We start from the raw sequence: 15,987 nt of genomic DNA on the forward strand, positions 1-15,987 counted from the left end.
ACCCTGAAATGTCATGTGAGGGACATGGTCTAGCAGACTTGAGGTCAGATAATCTGGCACATAAACATGACCTGAAGTTGCTCAAGTGATAAATCCACCCCAAATTAGGTTACCCTGTTATTGTGTAGCTATGATTACTGCACAAAGGGGGTCATTCCGAGTTGATCGCTCGCTAGCAGTTTTTAGCAGCCGTGCAAATGCATTGTCGCCGCCCACCGGGGAGTGTATTTTCGCTTTGTAGAAGTGCAAACGCTTGTGCAGCAGAGCGCCTGCAATATCATTTTGTGCAAAACAAGACCAGCCCTGTAGTTACTCTTCATGTGCGTTGATTCTAACGACGGAGGGCCGGCTTTTGACGTCACACACCCGCCCTGCGTTCGCCCAGCCACGCCTGCGTTTTTCCAACACGCCTGCATTTTTCTAAGCACTTCCTGAAAACGGTCGGTTGACACCCAGAAACACCCACTTCATGTCAATCTTCCAGCGTTCGGCCGTGCGACTGAAAGCTTCGCTAGAACCTGTGCTAAACCACGATGCTCTTTGTACCCGTATGTCGCGCGTGCGCATTGCGGTGCATACACATGCACAGATTAGTTTTTTTTTCACTGATCGCTATGCAGCGAACAACGGCAGCTAACGATCAACTCGGAATGACCCCCATTGTCCGTGTAAAGTGGCACTTGCTATATTCACTTTGAGTTTCTTATTTCTCTTCTTCTGTTGTTGATAGTTTCGATTTGCAGAAGGGTTGGATATATTCTATATGAGTATTGGATTCCTTGGAGCAATGGTAAATGGTGTCTGCCACCCTATAATGCTCATTGTGTTAGGCGAAATGGCTGACAGCATAGTGTGTTATAACTCATCCCTCCAAAATACATGTAAGATGATTTCATTCACTTTTATTAATTACACATTTAATGCATTTTTTTTTATCAGTGAAATTAGTAATTTCTGAATATATATAAAAAAATAAAAGACAGTTTATTATGCCTTTGATAGAAATACTGAAGCACCATGGGCTATGCATGCTCTTACATATTATTATAATGCATGAGTGGTTTAAATATTTGTATAAACAGCTTTCATCACCGGTAATACAATGTATTTTTCACTACAGTGGCCATTTTAGGACATATCTATATCTTTGACACAAATGATGTACGTCACATTTTCTCATACACTGTATCTGAGCAATGCTTACAGCTTCCCTGCTTTATTCCTCCCTTCTTCTTCTATCACATTTTTCTTAGCCAGACATTACACAGATCAGGCTAAATCCAGCAACAGCCCAGCCCATGGTACAACCCATGTAGTGTGGGCCTCACAAAGGTGTCAAGCCTGGTATCCGGACTCCAGGTCGACAGCACAAAGGTCGACACACCTTAGGTTGACGCCAATTGGTCGACACACCTTAGGTCGACATGGACAAAAGGTCGACATGGACAAAAGGTCGACAGGAACAAGGTCGACATGGAAAAAGGTCGACATGAGTTTTTCACGATTTTTTTCTTTTTTTTAACCTTTTCATACTTAACGATCCACGAGGACTACGATTGGAACGGTAAAGTGTGCCGAGCGAAGCGGTAGCGGAGCGAAGGCACCATGCCCGAAGCATGGCGAGCGAAGCGAGCCATGCGAGGGGACGCGGTGCACTAATTGGGGTTCCCAGTCACTCTACGAAGAAAACGACACCAAAAAAAACATAAAAAACTCACGTCGACCTTTTTCCATGTCGACCTTGTTCCTGTCGACCTTTTGTCCATGTCGACCTTTTGTCCATGTCGACCTAAGGTGTGTCGACCAATTGGCGTCGACCTAAGGTGTGTCGACCTTTGTGCTGTCGACCCTCAGTCCCAGACCCGTCACGCTTCCAGGGGGTGACATCAAAATGCCGGTTGACAGGAGCCTGGTGCTGCAATGTGAGATTATTCTGCAGTAATCAGCTTCTGTCGCTGAAAAGGAGGCGGCTTTGCAGGCACCAGTCTCCAAAGGCAAACAGTGGCGGATCTACATTTATGGGGCCCCCAAAGCTTAAGTTGTTATGGGGGCCCCTTCGCAACTAGCAACAATAGGGCAACATTCAACAAGGTCCAAAGGGTCTTGCTGCCCTTGCAAGGACCTCTAGGCCCAAATGGCGGAGAATGGGGTGGAGTCATTGAATAGGGGCCATACAATGAGACCCTTCCCACCAGCTTGTGTCTGTGGGGATAGGTCAGGTATTTGGTGAGAGAGCCTGCAGGGGCACATGTGTTGGGTGACGGGGTAAGAGAGTCTGTGGAGCAGATGTGGTGGGTGACAGGGCAAGGGTCTGTGGGGCAGGTCTGGTTACAGGGCCCCCCTTTCCCCCCTGGCCCCATTAATATCAACCACTCACAGCTCCCCCCCCCTTCAATAATCACCTAACAGCACCCCCACTTCATTAATTATCTCACAGCACCACCACCCCCTGACAGCACACACCGCTCAGCACCAGCAAAATTACCTTATTAGACGCCTCCTTGTCCCGGGCTCCTTCTCACCTGTCCTTGCTCCCAGCCTACTTCCTAGGATGGGCACTCTCAGGCTCCACCATTCCTGGGAATGTCACAAAGAGAAGCTCACAGACAGCAAATCACAGAGCAAGACTACAACAGCAGCTGCCATAGTACTAAGCAGCACGCATCAAAGCTGTAATAGCAGTGATGCTGTACTAGAAGCCGGGTTATCATGGTGTTATTGGTTACGAGCTATAGCCGTACAAAGAGAGGTAAAAATGGGATTAGTGGCCCTGAAGCTTAATTAGTTTCATAGTAGAACCGTCCCTGGAGGCAGCCTAGCATCTCCGTGGATGCTGGGCACGCCCCTGGAGTGAAGTAATCCGGGGTATAACACTAGGCCATGCCCCCTGAAGGGATGACAGCAGGGTACTCCCGTGAGGCCTCATCCCTTTTTTTGAGGCCACGTCCTCTTTCTGGATCACACACCAAAGGGGGTACTATTGGCTGCACCGGGTGTCACCGACCCGTGGAATGCCACTGATTATTTGTAAGACACATCTGAGGCTGCTTTCCTGTATGGCCACAGCCAGGGTCATCTTATGCATAATGCTTTAAGTTGCACATAGCTTAAGGTATAGGCTTTCCATACTATTCCTTTAAACCGGGATGCTCATGGATTGTACAGGTTCTGTGGCTGACTAAAACTAGATAAAATGCAGGCTAGAAGTCAGCCAGTCACAAAACCTGTGTCATTTATTAGTGTCGTGGTTTTAAAGGATAGTATGGTAAGCCTATTTAAGGTACATGCAGCACAAAATACACATGTAAGTGCACCTACATGTTTGTCTTATCTTTTTTCACTAAAATAATTTTTAATAAAAAAATAGTATAGTATATAGTCAAAATTTTGAGAGTTCAAATATGCTGCACTTGTCCAAACAATAATTAAAACAATCACAAGGTGTAATAAAACATTTGTAATAAAATCTACATTGAAACATAACTTTTACCTTTTTATTTATATACAGCTGAATGTCTTCAGTTCAAACCACTGTCTGAGCAGATGACTGTAAGTTTATCAGTGCTAACACATGGTTGTGTTGTGTATGACCTAAGTTATTTATGATTGATTTTTGCACCACTTTCTTACGAGTGTATTATGCATAATTATGAGGTTGCTACATCTCTCCCCAGGTTTTCCTTGTACTATGCTGGAATAGGAGCTGCTGTTATCATCTTTGGATACTTCCAGGTTTCTCTATGGGTTCTAGCTGCCGCCAGACAGACACGGAAAATGAGGAAACTGTTTTTCCATTCAGTATTATCCCAAGAAATGAGCTGGTTTGATGTCACCAAATCTGGAGAACTCAACACTCGTCTTACAGAGTAAGAGACCTACCCGATGGTCTAGCCTTGTCCAATGAGACTTTTATTAGCAATGTATACATTATTTTACCATTATTGTTAATGACTGTGATTTATATCTTCTAGAGACGTCAATAAAATCAATGATGGAATAGGAGATAAAGTTGGCCATCTTGCACAGAATTGTTCAACGTTTGTGGCAGGGTTAGTGATTGCGCTGTACACAGGCTGGAAACTCGCACTGGTCATCATGGCTACCAGTCCACTTGTAGCTATTTCAACCGCCATATGTTCCAAGGTAATGACTGTGACATTTTTGTTTAAATTGCTATATCGTATTTAAACCCTTATTTATCAATGAGTGATAACTTTCACTGTGAGTGATAAATTGCACCAGCCAATCACCTCCTGTCATTTTTCAAACCAAGCCTGTGACATGGAAGTTAGGAGCTGAATGGCTGGTGCAATTTATCACTCACAATGAAATGTATCACTCATTGATAAATAAGGGCATTAATGTTTTGAAGTAACTGAAGATTATTTAGGTAAGATGGAATCAATAATTATACAAATATGTAATCAGTGCTTAAAGTGGTCCTAGATAGGTGGTGGAACTCACCCACCTCCCCGCGGTGCCCATGTGCAGCAAAAAGGGGGTGTGGTCTCAAAAAGAAAGGTGCGTGGTCACACAATAGTAATAATGCCCACAGTAGTAGCACCCAAGTGTAAATTTTGAAGTGGGGGTATGGAAAAGTGAAGGTTGTAATTTTGTGCGCACCGATGGCGTGCACGCTCCTGAAAAGGGGGCATGGCAACGCAAAAGGAGGCGTGCCCTTCAGTGTAGTTTACCACACCATATACCCCTTATACACATTATGCACCACAATAATAGGACCCCTTTCACATTATAGCACACAGTATGAGCCAAAATTCACATTACAGCACACAGTATGAGCCGAAATTCACATTATACCACACAGTATGAACCGAGATTCATATTACACCACACAGTATGAGCCAAATTCACATTACACCACACAGTATAAGCCGAAATTCACATTATAGCATACGGTATGAGCCGAAATTCACATTATAGCACACGGTATGAGCCGAAATTCACATTATAGCACACAGTATAAGCTGAAATTCACATTATAGCACACGGTATGAGCCAAAATTCACATTATAGCACACGGTATGAGCCGAAATTCACATTATAGCACACGGTATGAGCCGAAATTCACATTATAGCACACGGTAGTTCCGCCCCGTTCCGGCTCACTTTAACCCCTGGGTGGGAGGGTTAGGGTTAGGCACCCCCAGGGAGGGATAGGCTGTGGGTGGGATGGGGGAGAGAGTTAGGCTGTGGGAAATGTGGGTTAGGGTTAGGGGGGTAGGGGTTCAGGGATAGCTTAGTTAATTACTTTAGGTCTGTATTTTTACAGATGGCATCCAAACCGAGGGGATCCCGATACCAACACATATCAAGCCTTGGAGAGAGAGAAAATGGAGAAATTGCCTATAGCTTCTAACTGCTCTTCTATAGACTGTTCTAGATAAATAACAGTTACAGGCTGAGAAGATGCCTAAACCAACCAATCAGCTTCTGTCATGTATATAGCAGTCTTTGAAATCACGGAATCTGTTTGGTTGCCTTGGGCAACTACTCCTCTTTATCTCTTTCCAAGGCTTAATACTTATATCCCTTAATATATTTGCAAGTAACAATATAGTGACCTTATTCCACACATGATTGGTTTTTCTTCAGTAATGCTTCTAGCCACCTTCCCATACAGGTCAGACTAGTGCATCTCAGCCACTGAAATCTGTAGCATCTTCAAAGTGACAGGTGTCCTCTCTGAGGCTTCCCCCACAAATCTGCTTCTTGCTAAGATGAAGATTTTGTTGTAGGACAACTTTGTCTAGACAATGTCTGGGTAGTATGATGCAGCTTCCAATTCCTCACAATTGACCAACAGTGCTCACTGGGATATCCAAGCACTTGGATATTTTGCAGCCTTCTCATATCGTGTGCATGTCTATAACTTTATCTTTCACAGTATGACCAATGTTATTTGAATTGGGGAGTCTTTTATCTATAAAAGCTGGTTCTTTTAATGATCCACAGGTAGATGATAATTGGAAACCAATTGTTAGGGAAATATCTTTCGTCATGTAAGCATGTATATTCCACAGCACAGGGATTTAATACCTTTTCAATAAGCTTTTTTCAGTGTTTATGGGGTTTCTATTATAATAAAAAAAATCTGCAAACAAATAATGAATTATGAGTTTGACATTTTTTTAGAGCCTTCTTGTTCACAAAAATACTGTCTGAAATAATACTGTATGTGTAAGTGCCATTTGTAATACATGGCTGTGCACCAGTGAAAGGCTTATTTGTATAAAGTAGAGATGAGCAGGTTCGGTTTTACTCGGATTTACTCAAATCTCCGTATTGGCTCACGGACGTCATGTGTTTTGGTTAGCCAATAAGAAAAATCCTGAAAAAAAGAACTTGCGATAATTCTGGCATTAAGAACCGAGTAAATCTGAACCCGCTCATCTCTAGTATAAAGTCTCAGAAGAAAGAAAAGCAAAAGAGGCACACGCTTACGCTATAGTGTCCAACCCAGGCATTTATTGTCTTAATACTGTATAATTGAACATATGAAACCATTCAGAACTAAGGATGAGTCTTAATTGATTACTGTGAGTCTAATCTTCAATAATTATTTTGATGATAGCACTTAGAGGCCTCCTAAACCCGGTTTTGTTATGTTTCTGGGTTTTGAAGCATTTTATATCTGAACTTTTATTTTTTTGTGGTTATAACCACCGGGAAAGGGTTTAAACAAGTGAAAATGCTTTTGAATATTTTTATGTGCAAATTCTGCCTGCTTGGAAAAAACAATGCATGAACTGCAGTCTGTCAGTGGAAGGTTAAGCTTACAATAACTGTTTGTTGTGATGATTAAACTTCTTATCAAGTAGATAGAAATGGATATTGATATATTTAGAAGTCAACTTTAGGTAGTTGTCTTGGCCTAGTGGTATAGTCAATGCTTAGCACAGCCTTTACCTTGAGTTTGAGGCTCGTTGACAACGGAGGTGTATAATATTTGGGGTAGTATGAATGGTATAATGGGTAGCATTACTGCCCCACAGCACGGAGGTCTTAGATTCCATTCCCACCACGGCCCTAACTGCATGGAGTTTGTGTATTCTCCCTATGCTTGCGTGGGTTTTCTCTGACAATACATAAATATAGTGGTAGGTTAACTGGATCCCCCCCAAAAAATTGACCTTAGTGGGTGCGTGTACATGGGCAGACTAGATGGGCCAAGTGGTTCTTATCTACCATCAAATTCTATGTTTCTGTGTTTCTGCACCTTGTTATCTGAATCCCCAAATTCACACTAGTCATGCCATGCTAATTCACTGTAAACCCTTAGATGGTGGTATCACTGACAAGCAAGGAGCTCTCAGCTTATGCAAAAGCAGGAGCCGTGGCTGAAGAAGTTCTCTCCTCAATACGGACAGTGGTGGCATTTGGAGGACAAGAGAAAGAAATTAAAAGGTTTTTGCCCTGTTTACTTGTTATTGTGCAAAAAGGTAAAAAAAAATACAAGTGTTATAACAATGGGCATCAAATGGGTCTCCATCGATGGTAGAAAACCATAGACAGAAATTGATGGGCATCAATACTGTGGATCAAGGAAATGTGGTGGGCTAATCAGGGTAGGGGGTGTGGCTAAGCACTGTACATCAGAAAACAACATTGACACATCTCAGCCATCAATAGCAGAGAAACATGTCCTTCCACCATCAATGTTAAACAATCGACCAACGACTATGAATCATAATTCATGGTCATTGGCCATTCTTAAAGTATTGCACGATTCAAACTTAAGATTTTTTTTATATATTTTCAGGTACACAAACAATTTGGGACAGGCTAAAGAAATTGGGATAAGAAAGGCTATTACTTCTCAGATGGCTGTTGGGTTTATGTATTTTTTTATATATGCCACCTATGCCCTTGGATTTTGGTATGGGACAACATTAATACTGGGAGGCCAAGGATATACCATTGGAAAAACTCTTGTGGTAAGTTTAACATTTAAAATTAATAATTGGTAAGACACAGGCAATGATTTGCAAACTGTACACTTAGCCATGAATAAATTAGAGATGAGCGGATATTGGTTCTCCGAGAACTGGACCCAGCCAAACTTCACGATCTGAGTCCGGCTTTGGGTATCCCGCCAGTCTAAGATCCCAAAAGGAGGCAATACATCATCATTCCACTGTCGGATTCTTGCTGGGTTTTGGACTCTATAAAGGTCCCGTGATCGGCGCCATTTTCACTCCGGCTGTGGAGAGTGTACTGAAAGGACGTGTTCGTCCCAGTGCTTGGTTGTGTGGCGTGGAACATGGGTGTGGGGTTGGTGACTGCTTTGGGGGCTGGTGTATCAGTCCAGGGGTGCTCTGTCTGTCAACTGGTGTATCAGTCCACCTAGGGGTGATCTATCCATATATCCAGGGGTTCTGCCTCAGGGTTAATTAAAACCCCTGTATACTGTGTTTACATTCAGGGGCTGGTGTGTCCTATCAGTAAGAGCACAGGGGTGCTCTGTCTGTCATCTAATGTATCTGACTTGGGGTGCTCTGTCCACCTAGGGGTGATCTGTCCATACAACCAGGGACTCAGCCCCAGTGTTAAGTAAACTAAAAACCCAGTATACTGTACTGAGTACATTCAGGGGCTGGTGTGTCCTATCAGTATTAGTCCAGGAATGCTCTGTCTGTCATCTGCTGTATCTGATAAGTGATGCTCTGTCCACCTAGGAATGATCTGTCCATACATCTAGGGGCTCTGCCCCAGTGTTAAGTAAAAACTCAGTATACTGTGTGTACATCCAGGGGCTGGTATGTCCCATCAGTATCAGTCCAGAGGTGCTCTGTCTGTCGTCTGCTGTATCTCATAAGGGGCGCTCTGTCCACCTTGGGGAGAACTGTCCATCCACCCAGGGTGTAAGTAATAAAAGCTAAAAAGCCTAAAATATAATTATAAAAAATATTTTTTTTATTTGTGCTGTACCCCAGTGTACAATACAATTTTTATTTTATTTTCATAAGTACTGTGACACTGCCGGCCAGACCACATTATGTTATTTCATACTCATACACGTATTGTGCAACACTGTTGGTGAAATTAAACTGCAGTGTTTGATTACTATTTCTGACTCATACACATATTGTGCGACACTGTGGGTGAAGGTGGTACCACAGTTATATATTTTATTTCATACTCATACACGCATTGTGCAACTCTGTTGGTGAAATTAAACATGTATTGTGACACTGTAGGTGGTAAATTTTTTGTACAAATTCTGGCTTATGCTGTTCATCACTTTGTTCATGTTTGTTGATACTTGAGAGATATAGAGGACGAAAAATTGAGAGGAGAGCAGGAAGCACATACTAGTGCTGCAGCTGCTCCCACCAGTCATGACAATACAAGTCGGTAAACATCATCTAATAAGCCCAATGCCCAAGGGCATAGGGGGCTTAAGTCAGGGCATGTAAAATCAAAGAAACAATATAATTTCACAGTGGTAAAGAAAAAAACCATCAACAGGAAAGCTAGCTGCAGAGAAACATAAAATTGGCAATATGTCATTCACCACACAAAGTGGTTAGGATTTTTTGAAAACTGGCCTGGTGGAACAGGAGATATCTGACTTCAAAGCAGTGGTCCCCATCCGACCCTGTTAATTGCTCTTCCCAACCAGATATCTGGGGTTCTGTATGACTTAGAGCAGTGGTTCCCAAACTGTGTACCTAGGCACCCTGGGGTGCTTCAAAACACTTGCAGGGGTGCCTCGGGTTGGTGGTCCAGGACAAATCAAAATTATTTCTGGTCAATGTAATAGGCAAAACCAGTGCTGGTGACTGCCAATTAGTGATGAGCGGGTTCGGTTCGTCGGAATCCGAACCGCCCGAACTTCACCCTTTTTACACGGGTCCGAGACAGACTCGGATCCTCCCGCCTTGCTCGGTTAACCCGAGCGCGCCCGAACGTCATCATCCCACGGTCGGATTCTCGCGAGATTCGTATTCTATATAAGGAGCCGCGCGTCGCCGCCATTTTTCACTTGTGCATTGGAAATGATAGTGAGAGGCAGGGGTGTATCTACCCATTGGCCGGGATGGCACTTGCCAGGGGCGCCTGGCAAGGAGGGGGTGCCACCTGGCTGTGCCACCCCGCGGCCAAAGGGTAAAAAAGCAGTACTGTCAGACTGTACCTGGTGAGAGTCTGTTACTGCTTGAGCGGCGCTGGTGTCCGGCAGCACCGCACTTGTAATCAGACTCAAAATAAACTACAGCTCCTAGCAGCCCTTGTTGCTGGGAGCTCCCGGAAGCAAGGGCTGCTGGGAACTGTAGTTTATTGTGAGCTTGATTACAAGTGCAGTGCTGCCGGACACTAGTCTGATCACTAGTGCAGTGCGGTGCTGATGGACATTGGCGCCGCACCGGCAGTAATGGACTCTCACCAGGTACACAGCAATTGTTATATAGCACAGTGCTATAGGTCTATTTGTTGTTGAAGATAATAAAAAAGTGGCAGTGTTTGGGAGAAGGGACTGTAGTACCTGGAAAAGTACACGATTTTCATGCATGTTAGATGTAAGTAAGTAGTAAGCGAAAACTTTAACTTGTTGAGTTTAATAAAGAAAATACATATCTTACCTATTTCAAGGCCATGTTCAAGGAAATGTATATCAGTTAATTGTATAATTGATCATTTTATCTTGGAAGTGATGGCACCCTGATGATTTTTCTAACAGGAAGCACTTCTACCATCCCACTAATGGTGTTTGGTTAATGGCTGGGTCCGTTTGAGGCTCATCTCACAGCAGCTCATCAGCATTTCATTCAGGATGCAGTCAAGATGCCGGCGTTTGGCATCCCGGCGTTTGGAAAGCTGACGCCAACATCCCGAATCTGCTCGGAATGCTGATGCTGGCATCCCAACATAGATAGCGATGCAGAATGCCAAAATCTGGATCGAGTTGGTGCCAGAGTCTCCACTGGCAAGTTGCGTGGGAGGGTTAGGCTGAGGGTGGGAGAGTTAGGGTTAGGCTGCAGGGAGGGAGATTAGGAAGGGTGGGTTAGGGTTAGGCACCACTGAAGAGGCTTTTGGGGGGGCTGGGTTAAGGTCAGGCTGTGGGAAAGGTGGGTTAGGGGGGAGGGATGGTGTATCGTGAATACGAGACACTACTGTGCAGTGTAATGTGAATAAGGGACACTACTGTGTGGCAGAATTTGAATTGGAAGCACTATTGTGTCCACACCCTTCCCCCACAAGACCATGCCCCATTTCCAATACTCACACCTTATTCCAAAAGTGTGTAGGGGGGGCGCCAGCCCCTTACTTTGCCAGGGGCGCTCGGCCCCCTAGATACACCCCTGGTGAGAGGACGTGGCTGGCATCCTCTCAGTTTTATTCAGGTGGCTGCAAATATCTGTGCTCACTGCTTTATTGTGGGGACTGGGGACCAGCAGTATTATACAGGAGGAGTACAGTGCAGAGTTTTGCTGACCAGTGACCACAAGTATTATACGTTCTCTGCCTGAAAAACGCTCCATATCTGTGCTCAGTGTGCTGCATATATCTGTGCTCACACTGCTTTATTGTGGGAACTGGGGACCACCAGTATTATATAGGAGGAGTACAGTGCAGAGTTTTGCTGACCAGTGACCACCAGTATTATACGTTCTCTGCCTGAAAAACGCTCCATATCTGTGCTCAGTGTGCTGCATATATCTGTGCTCACACTGCTTTATTGTGGGGACTGGGGACCAGCAGTATTATATAGGAGGAGTACAGTGCAGAGTTTTGCCGACTAGTGACCACCAGTATTATACGTTCTCTGCCTGAAAAACGCTCCATATCTGTGCTCAGTGTGCTGCATATATCTGTGCTCACACTGCTTTCTTGTGGGGACTGGGGACCACCAGTATTATATAGGAGGAGTACAGTGCAGAGTTTTGCTGACCAGTGACCACCAGTATCATACGTTCTCTGCCTGAAAAACGCTCCATATCTGTGCTCAGTGTGCTGCATATATCTGTGCTCACACTGCTTTATTGTGGGGACTGGGGACCAGCAGTATTATATAGGAGGAGTACAGTGTAGAGTTTTGCTGACCAGTGACCACCAGTATTATACGTTCTCTGCCTGAAAAACGCTCCATATCTGTGCTCAGTGTGCTGCATATATCTGTGCTCACACTGCTTTATTGTGGGGACTGGGGACCACCAGTATTATATAGGAGGAGTACAGTGCAGAGTTTTGCTGACCAGTGACCACCAGTATTATACGTTCTCTGCCTGAAAAACGCTCCATATCTGTGCTGCATTGTAGTATATAGTAGGAGTACAGTGCAGAGTTTTGCTGACCACCAGTATATAATATATAGCAGTACGGTACAGAAGGCCACTGCTCTACCTACCTCTGTGTCGTCAATTAAACTATCCATCCATACCTGTGGTGCATTTCAGTTTTGCACAGTTTGCTGACCACCTGTATATAATATATAGCAGTACGGTACAGTAGGCTACTGCTCTACCTACCTCTGTGTCGTCAAGTATACTATCCATCCATACCTGTGGTGCATTTCAGTTTTGCACAGTTTGCTGACCACCAGTATATAATATATAGCAGTATGGTACAGTAGGCCACTGCTCTACCTACCTCTGTGTCGTCAAGTATACTATCCATCCATACCTGTGGTGCATTTCAGTTTTGCACAGTTTGCTGACCACCAGTATATAATATATAGCAGTACGGTACAGAAGGCCACTGCTCTACCTACCTCTGTGTCGTCAATTATACTATCCATCCATACCTGTAGTACATTTCAGTTTTGCACAGTTTGCTGACCACCAGTATATAATATATAGCAGTACGGTACAGTAGGCCACTGCTCTACCTACCTCTGTGTCGTCAAGTATACTATCCATCCATACCTGTGGTGCATTTCAGTTTTGCACAGTTTGCTGACCACCAGTATATAATATATAGCAGTACGGTACAGAAGGCCACTGCTCTACCTACCTCTGTGTCGTCAATTATACTATCCATCCATACCTGTGGTGCATTTCAGTTTTGCACAGTTTGCTGACCACCAGTATATAATATATAGCAGTACGGTACAGAAGGCCACTGCTCTACCTACCTCTGTGTCGTCAAGTATACTATCCATCCATACCTGTGGTGCATTTCAGTTTTGCACAGTTTGCTGACCACCAGTATATAATATATAGCAGTACGGTACAGAAGGCCACTGCTCTACCTACCTCTGTGTCGTCAATTATACTATCCATCCATACCTGTGGTGCATTTCAGTTTTGCACAGTTTGCTGACCACCAGTATATAATATATAGCAGTACGGTACAGAAGGCCACTGCTCTACCTACCTCTGTGTCGTCAAGTATACTATCCATCCATACCTGTGGTGCATTTCAGTTGTGCGCAGTATATATAGTAGTAGGCCATTGCTATTGATACTGGCATATAATTCCACACATTAAAATGACCCAAAAATCTAAATCAAAATCGTCTGAGGAGAAGCGTAAACTTGCCAATGTACCATTTACGACACAGAGTGGCAAGGAATGGCTGAGGCCCTGGCCTATGTTCAAGGCTAGTGGTTCAGCTTCACCTGAGGATGGAAGCACTCATACTCCTGCTAGAAAACTTAAAAGAGTTAAGATGGCAAAAGCACAGCAAAGAACTGTGCGTTCTTCTAAATCACAAATCCCCAAGGAGAGTCCAATTGTGTCGGTTGCGACGCCTGACCTTCCCAACACTGGATGGGAAGAGGATGCGCCTTCCACCATTTGCACACCCCTGCAAGTGCTGGAAGGAGCACCCGCAGTCCAGGTCCTGATAGTCCAATTGAAGATGTCACTGTTGAAGTACACTAGGATGAGGATATGGGTGTTGCTGGCGCTGGGGAGGAAATTGACAAGGAGGATTCTGATGGTGAGGTGGTTTGTTTAAGTCAGGCACCCGGGGAGACACCTGTTGTCTGTGGGACGAATATGGCCATTGACATGCCTGGTCAAAATACAAAAAAAATCACCTCTTCGGTGTGGAATTATTTCAACAGAAATGCAGACAACTGGTGTCAAGCCGTTTGTTGCCTTTGTCAAGCTGTAATAAGTAGGGGTAAGGACGTTAACAACCTAGGAACATCCTCCCTTATGCGTCACCTGGAGCGCATTCATCAGAAGTTAGTGACAAGTTCAAAAACTTTGGGTGACAGCAGAAGCAGTCCACTGACCACTAAATCCCTTCCTCTTGTAACCAAGCTCCTGCAAACCACACCACCAACTCCCTCAGTGTCAATTTCCTCTTTACACAGGAAAGCCAATAGTCCTGCAGGCCATGTCACTGTCAAGTCTGACGAGTCCTCTCCTGCCTGGGATTCCTCCGATGCATCCTTGAGTATAAAGCCTACTGCTGCTGGCACTGCTCTTGTTGCTGCTGGGAGTCGATCGTCATCCCAGAGGGGAAGTCGGAAGACCACTTGTACTACTTCCAGTAAGCAATTGACTGTCCAACAGTTTTTTGCGAGGAAGATGAAATATCACAGCAGTCATCCTGCTGCAAAGCGGATAACTCAGGCCTTGGCAGCCTGGGTGGTGAGAAACGTGTTTCCGGTATTCACCGTTAATTCACAGGCAACTACAGACTTGATTGAGGTACTGTGTCCCCGGTACCAACTACCATCTAGGTTCCATTTCTCTAGGCAGGCGATACCGAAAATGTACACAGACGTCAGAAAAAGAGTCACCAGTGTCCTAAAAAATGCAGTTGTACCCAATGTCCACGTAACCACGGACATGTGAACAAGTGGAGCAGGGCAGACTCAGGACTATATGACTGTGACAGCCCACTGGGTAGATGTATTGCCTCCCGCAGCAAGAACAGCAGCGGCGGCACAAATAGCAGCATCTCGCAAATGCCAACTCGTTCCTAGGCAGGCTACGCTTTGTATCACCGCTTTCCAGAAGAGGCACACAGCTGACAACCTCTTACGGAAACTGAGGAACATCATCGCAGAATAGCTTACCCCAATTGGACTCTCCTGGGGATTTGTGACATCGGACAACGCCACCAATATTGTGCGTGCATTACATCTGGGCAAATTCCAGCACGTCCCATGTTTTGCACATACATTGAATTTGGTGGTGCAGAATTATTTAAAAAACGACAGGGGCGTGCAAGAGATGCTTTCGGTGGCCCGAAGAATTGCGGGCCACTTTCGGCATTCAGCCACCGTGTGCCGAAGACTGGAGCACCAGCAAATAGTCCTGAACCTGCCCTGCCATCATCTGAAGCAAGAGGTGGTAATGAGGTGGAATTCAACCCTCTATATGCTTCAGAGGATGGAGGAGCAGCAAAAGGCCATTCAAGCCTATACATCTACCTACGATATAGGCAAAGGAGGGGGAATACACCTGACTCAAGTGCAGTGGAGAATGATTTCAACGTTGTGCAAGGTTCTGCAACCCTTTGAACTTGCCACACGTGAAGTCAGTTCAGACACTGCCAGCCTGAGTCAGGTCATTCCCCTCATCAGGCTTTTGCAGAAGAAGCTGGAGATATTGAAGGAGGAGCTAAAACAGAGCGATTCCGCTAGGCATGTGGGACTTGTGGATGGAGCCCTTAATTCGCTTAACCAGGATTCACGGGTGGTCAATCTGTTGAAATCAGAGCACTACATTTTGGCCACCGTGCTCGATCCTTGATTTAAAACCTACGTTGTATCTCTCTTTCTGGCAGACACAAGTCTGCAAAGGTTCAAAGACCTGCTGGTGAGAAAATTGTCAAGTCAAGCGGAACGTGACCCGTCAACAGCTCCTCCTTCACATTCTCCCACAACTGGGGCTGCGAGGAAAAGGCTAAGAATTCTGAGCCCACCCGCTGGCGGTGATGCAGGGCAGTTTGGAGCGAGTGCTGACATCTGGTCCGGACTGAAGGACCTGCCAACGATTACTGACATGTCGTCTACTGTCACTGCATATGATTCTGTCACCATTGAAAGAATGGTGGAGGATTAT

The 15,987-nt window shown here is 44.8% G+C and overlaps 1 protein-coding gene across 1 annotated transcript in view; it reads left to right on the forward strand.

The window, feature by feature from the left end:
• Nucleotides 1-15,987, forward strand: part of LOC134929574 (ATP-binding cassette sub-family B member 5-like) — a 158,680-nt gene that overhangs the window by 20,352 nt on the left and 122,341 nt on the right. Inside the window, exons 5-10 of the mRNA XM_063925165.1 lie at nucleotides 731-881; nucleotides 3,509-3,549; nucleotides 3,655-3,866; nucleotides 3,972-4,143; nucleotides 7,301-7,425; nucleotides 7,781-7,955. Of these exons, the coding sequence (XP_063781235.1) occupies nucleotides 731-881; nucleotides 3,509-3,549; nucleotides 3,655-3,866; nucleotides 3,972-4,143; nucleotides 7,301-7,425; nucleotides 7,781-7,955 (876 nt within the window). The remainder of the gene's footprint in view (nucleotides 1-730; nucleotides 882-3,508; nucleotides 3,550-3,654; nucleotides 3,867-3,971; nucleotides 4,144-7,300; nucleotides 7,426-7,780; nucleotides 7,956-15,987) is intronic.

The sequence above is a fragment of the Pseudophryne corroboree genome, chromosome 5 (assembly GCF_028390025.1).
Source record: "Pseudophryne corroboree isolate aPseCor3 chromosome 5, aPseCor3.hap2, whole genome shotgun sequence".
Lineage (NCBI taxonomy): Eukaryota > Metazoa > Chordata > Amphibia > Anura > Myobatrachidae > Pseudophryne > Pseudophryne corroboree.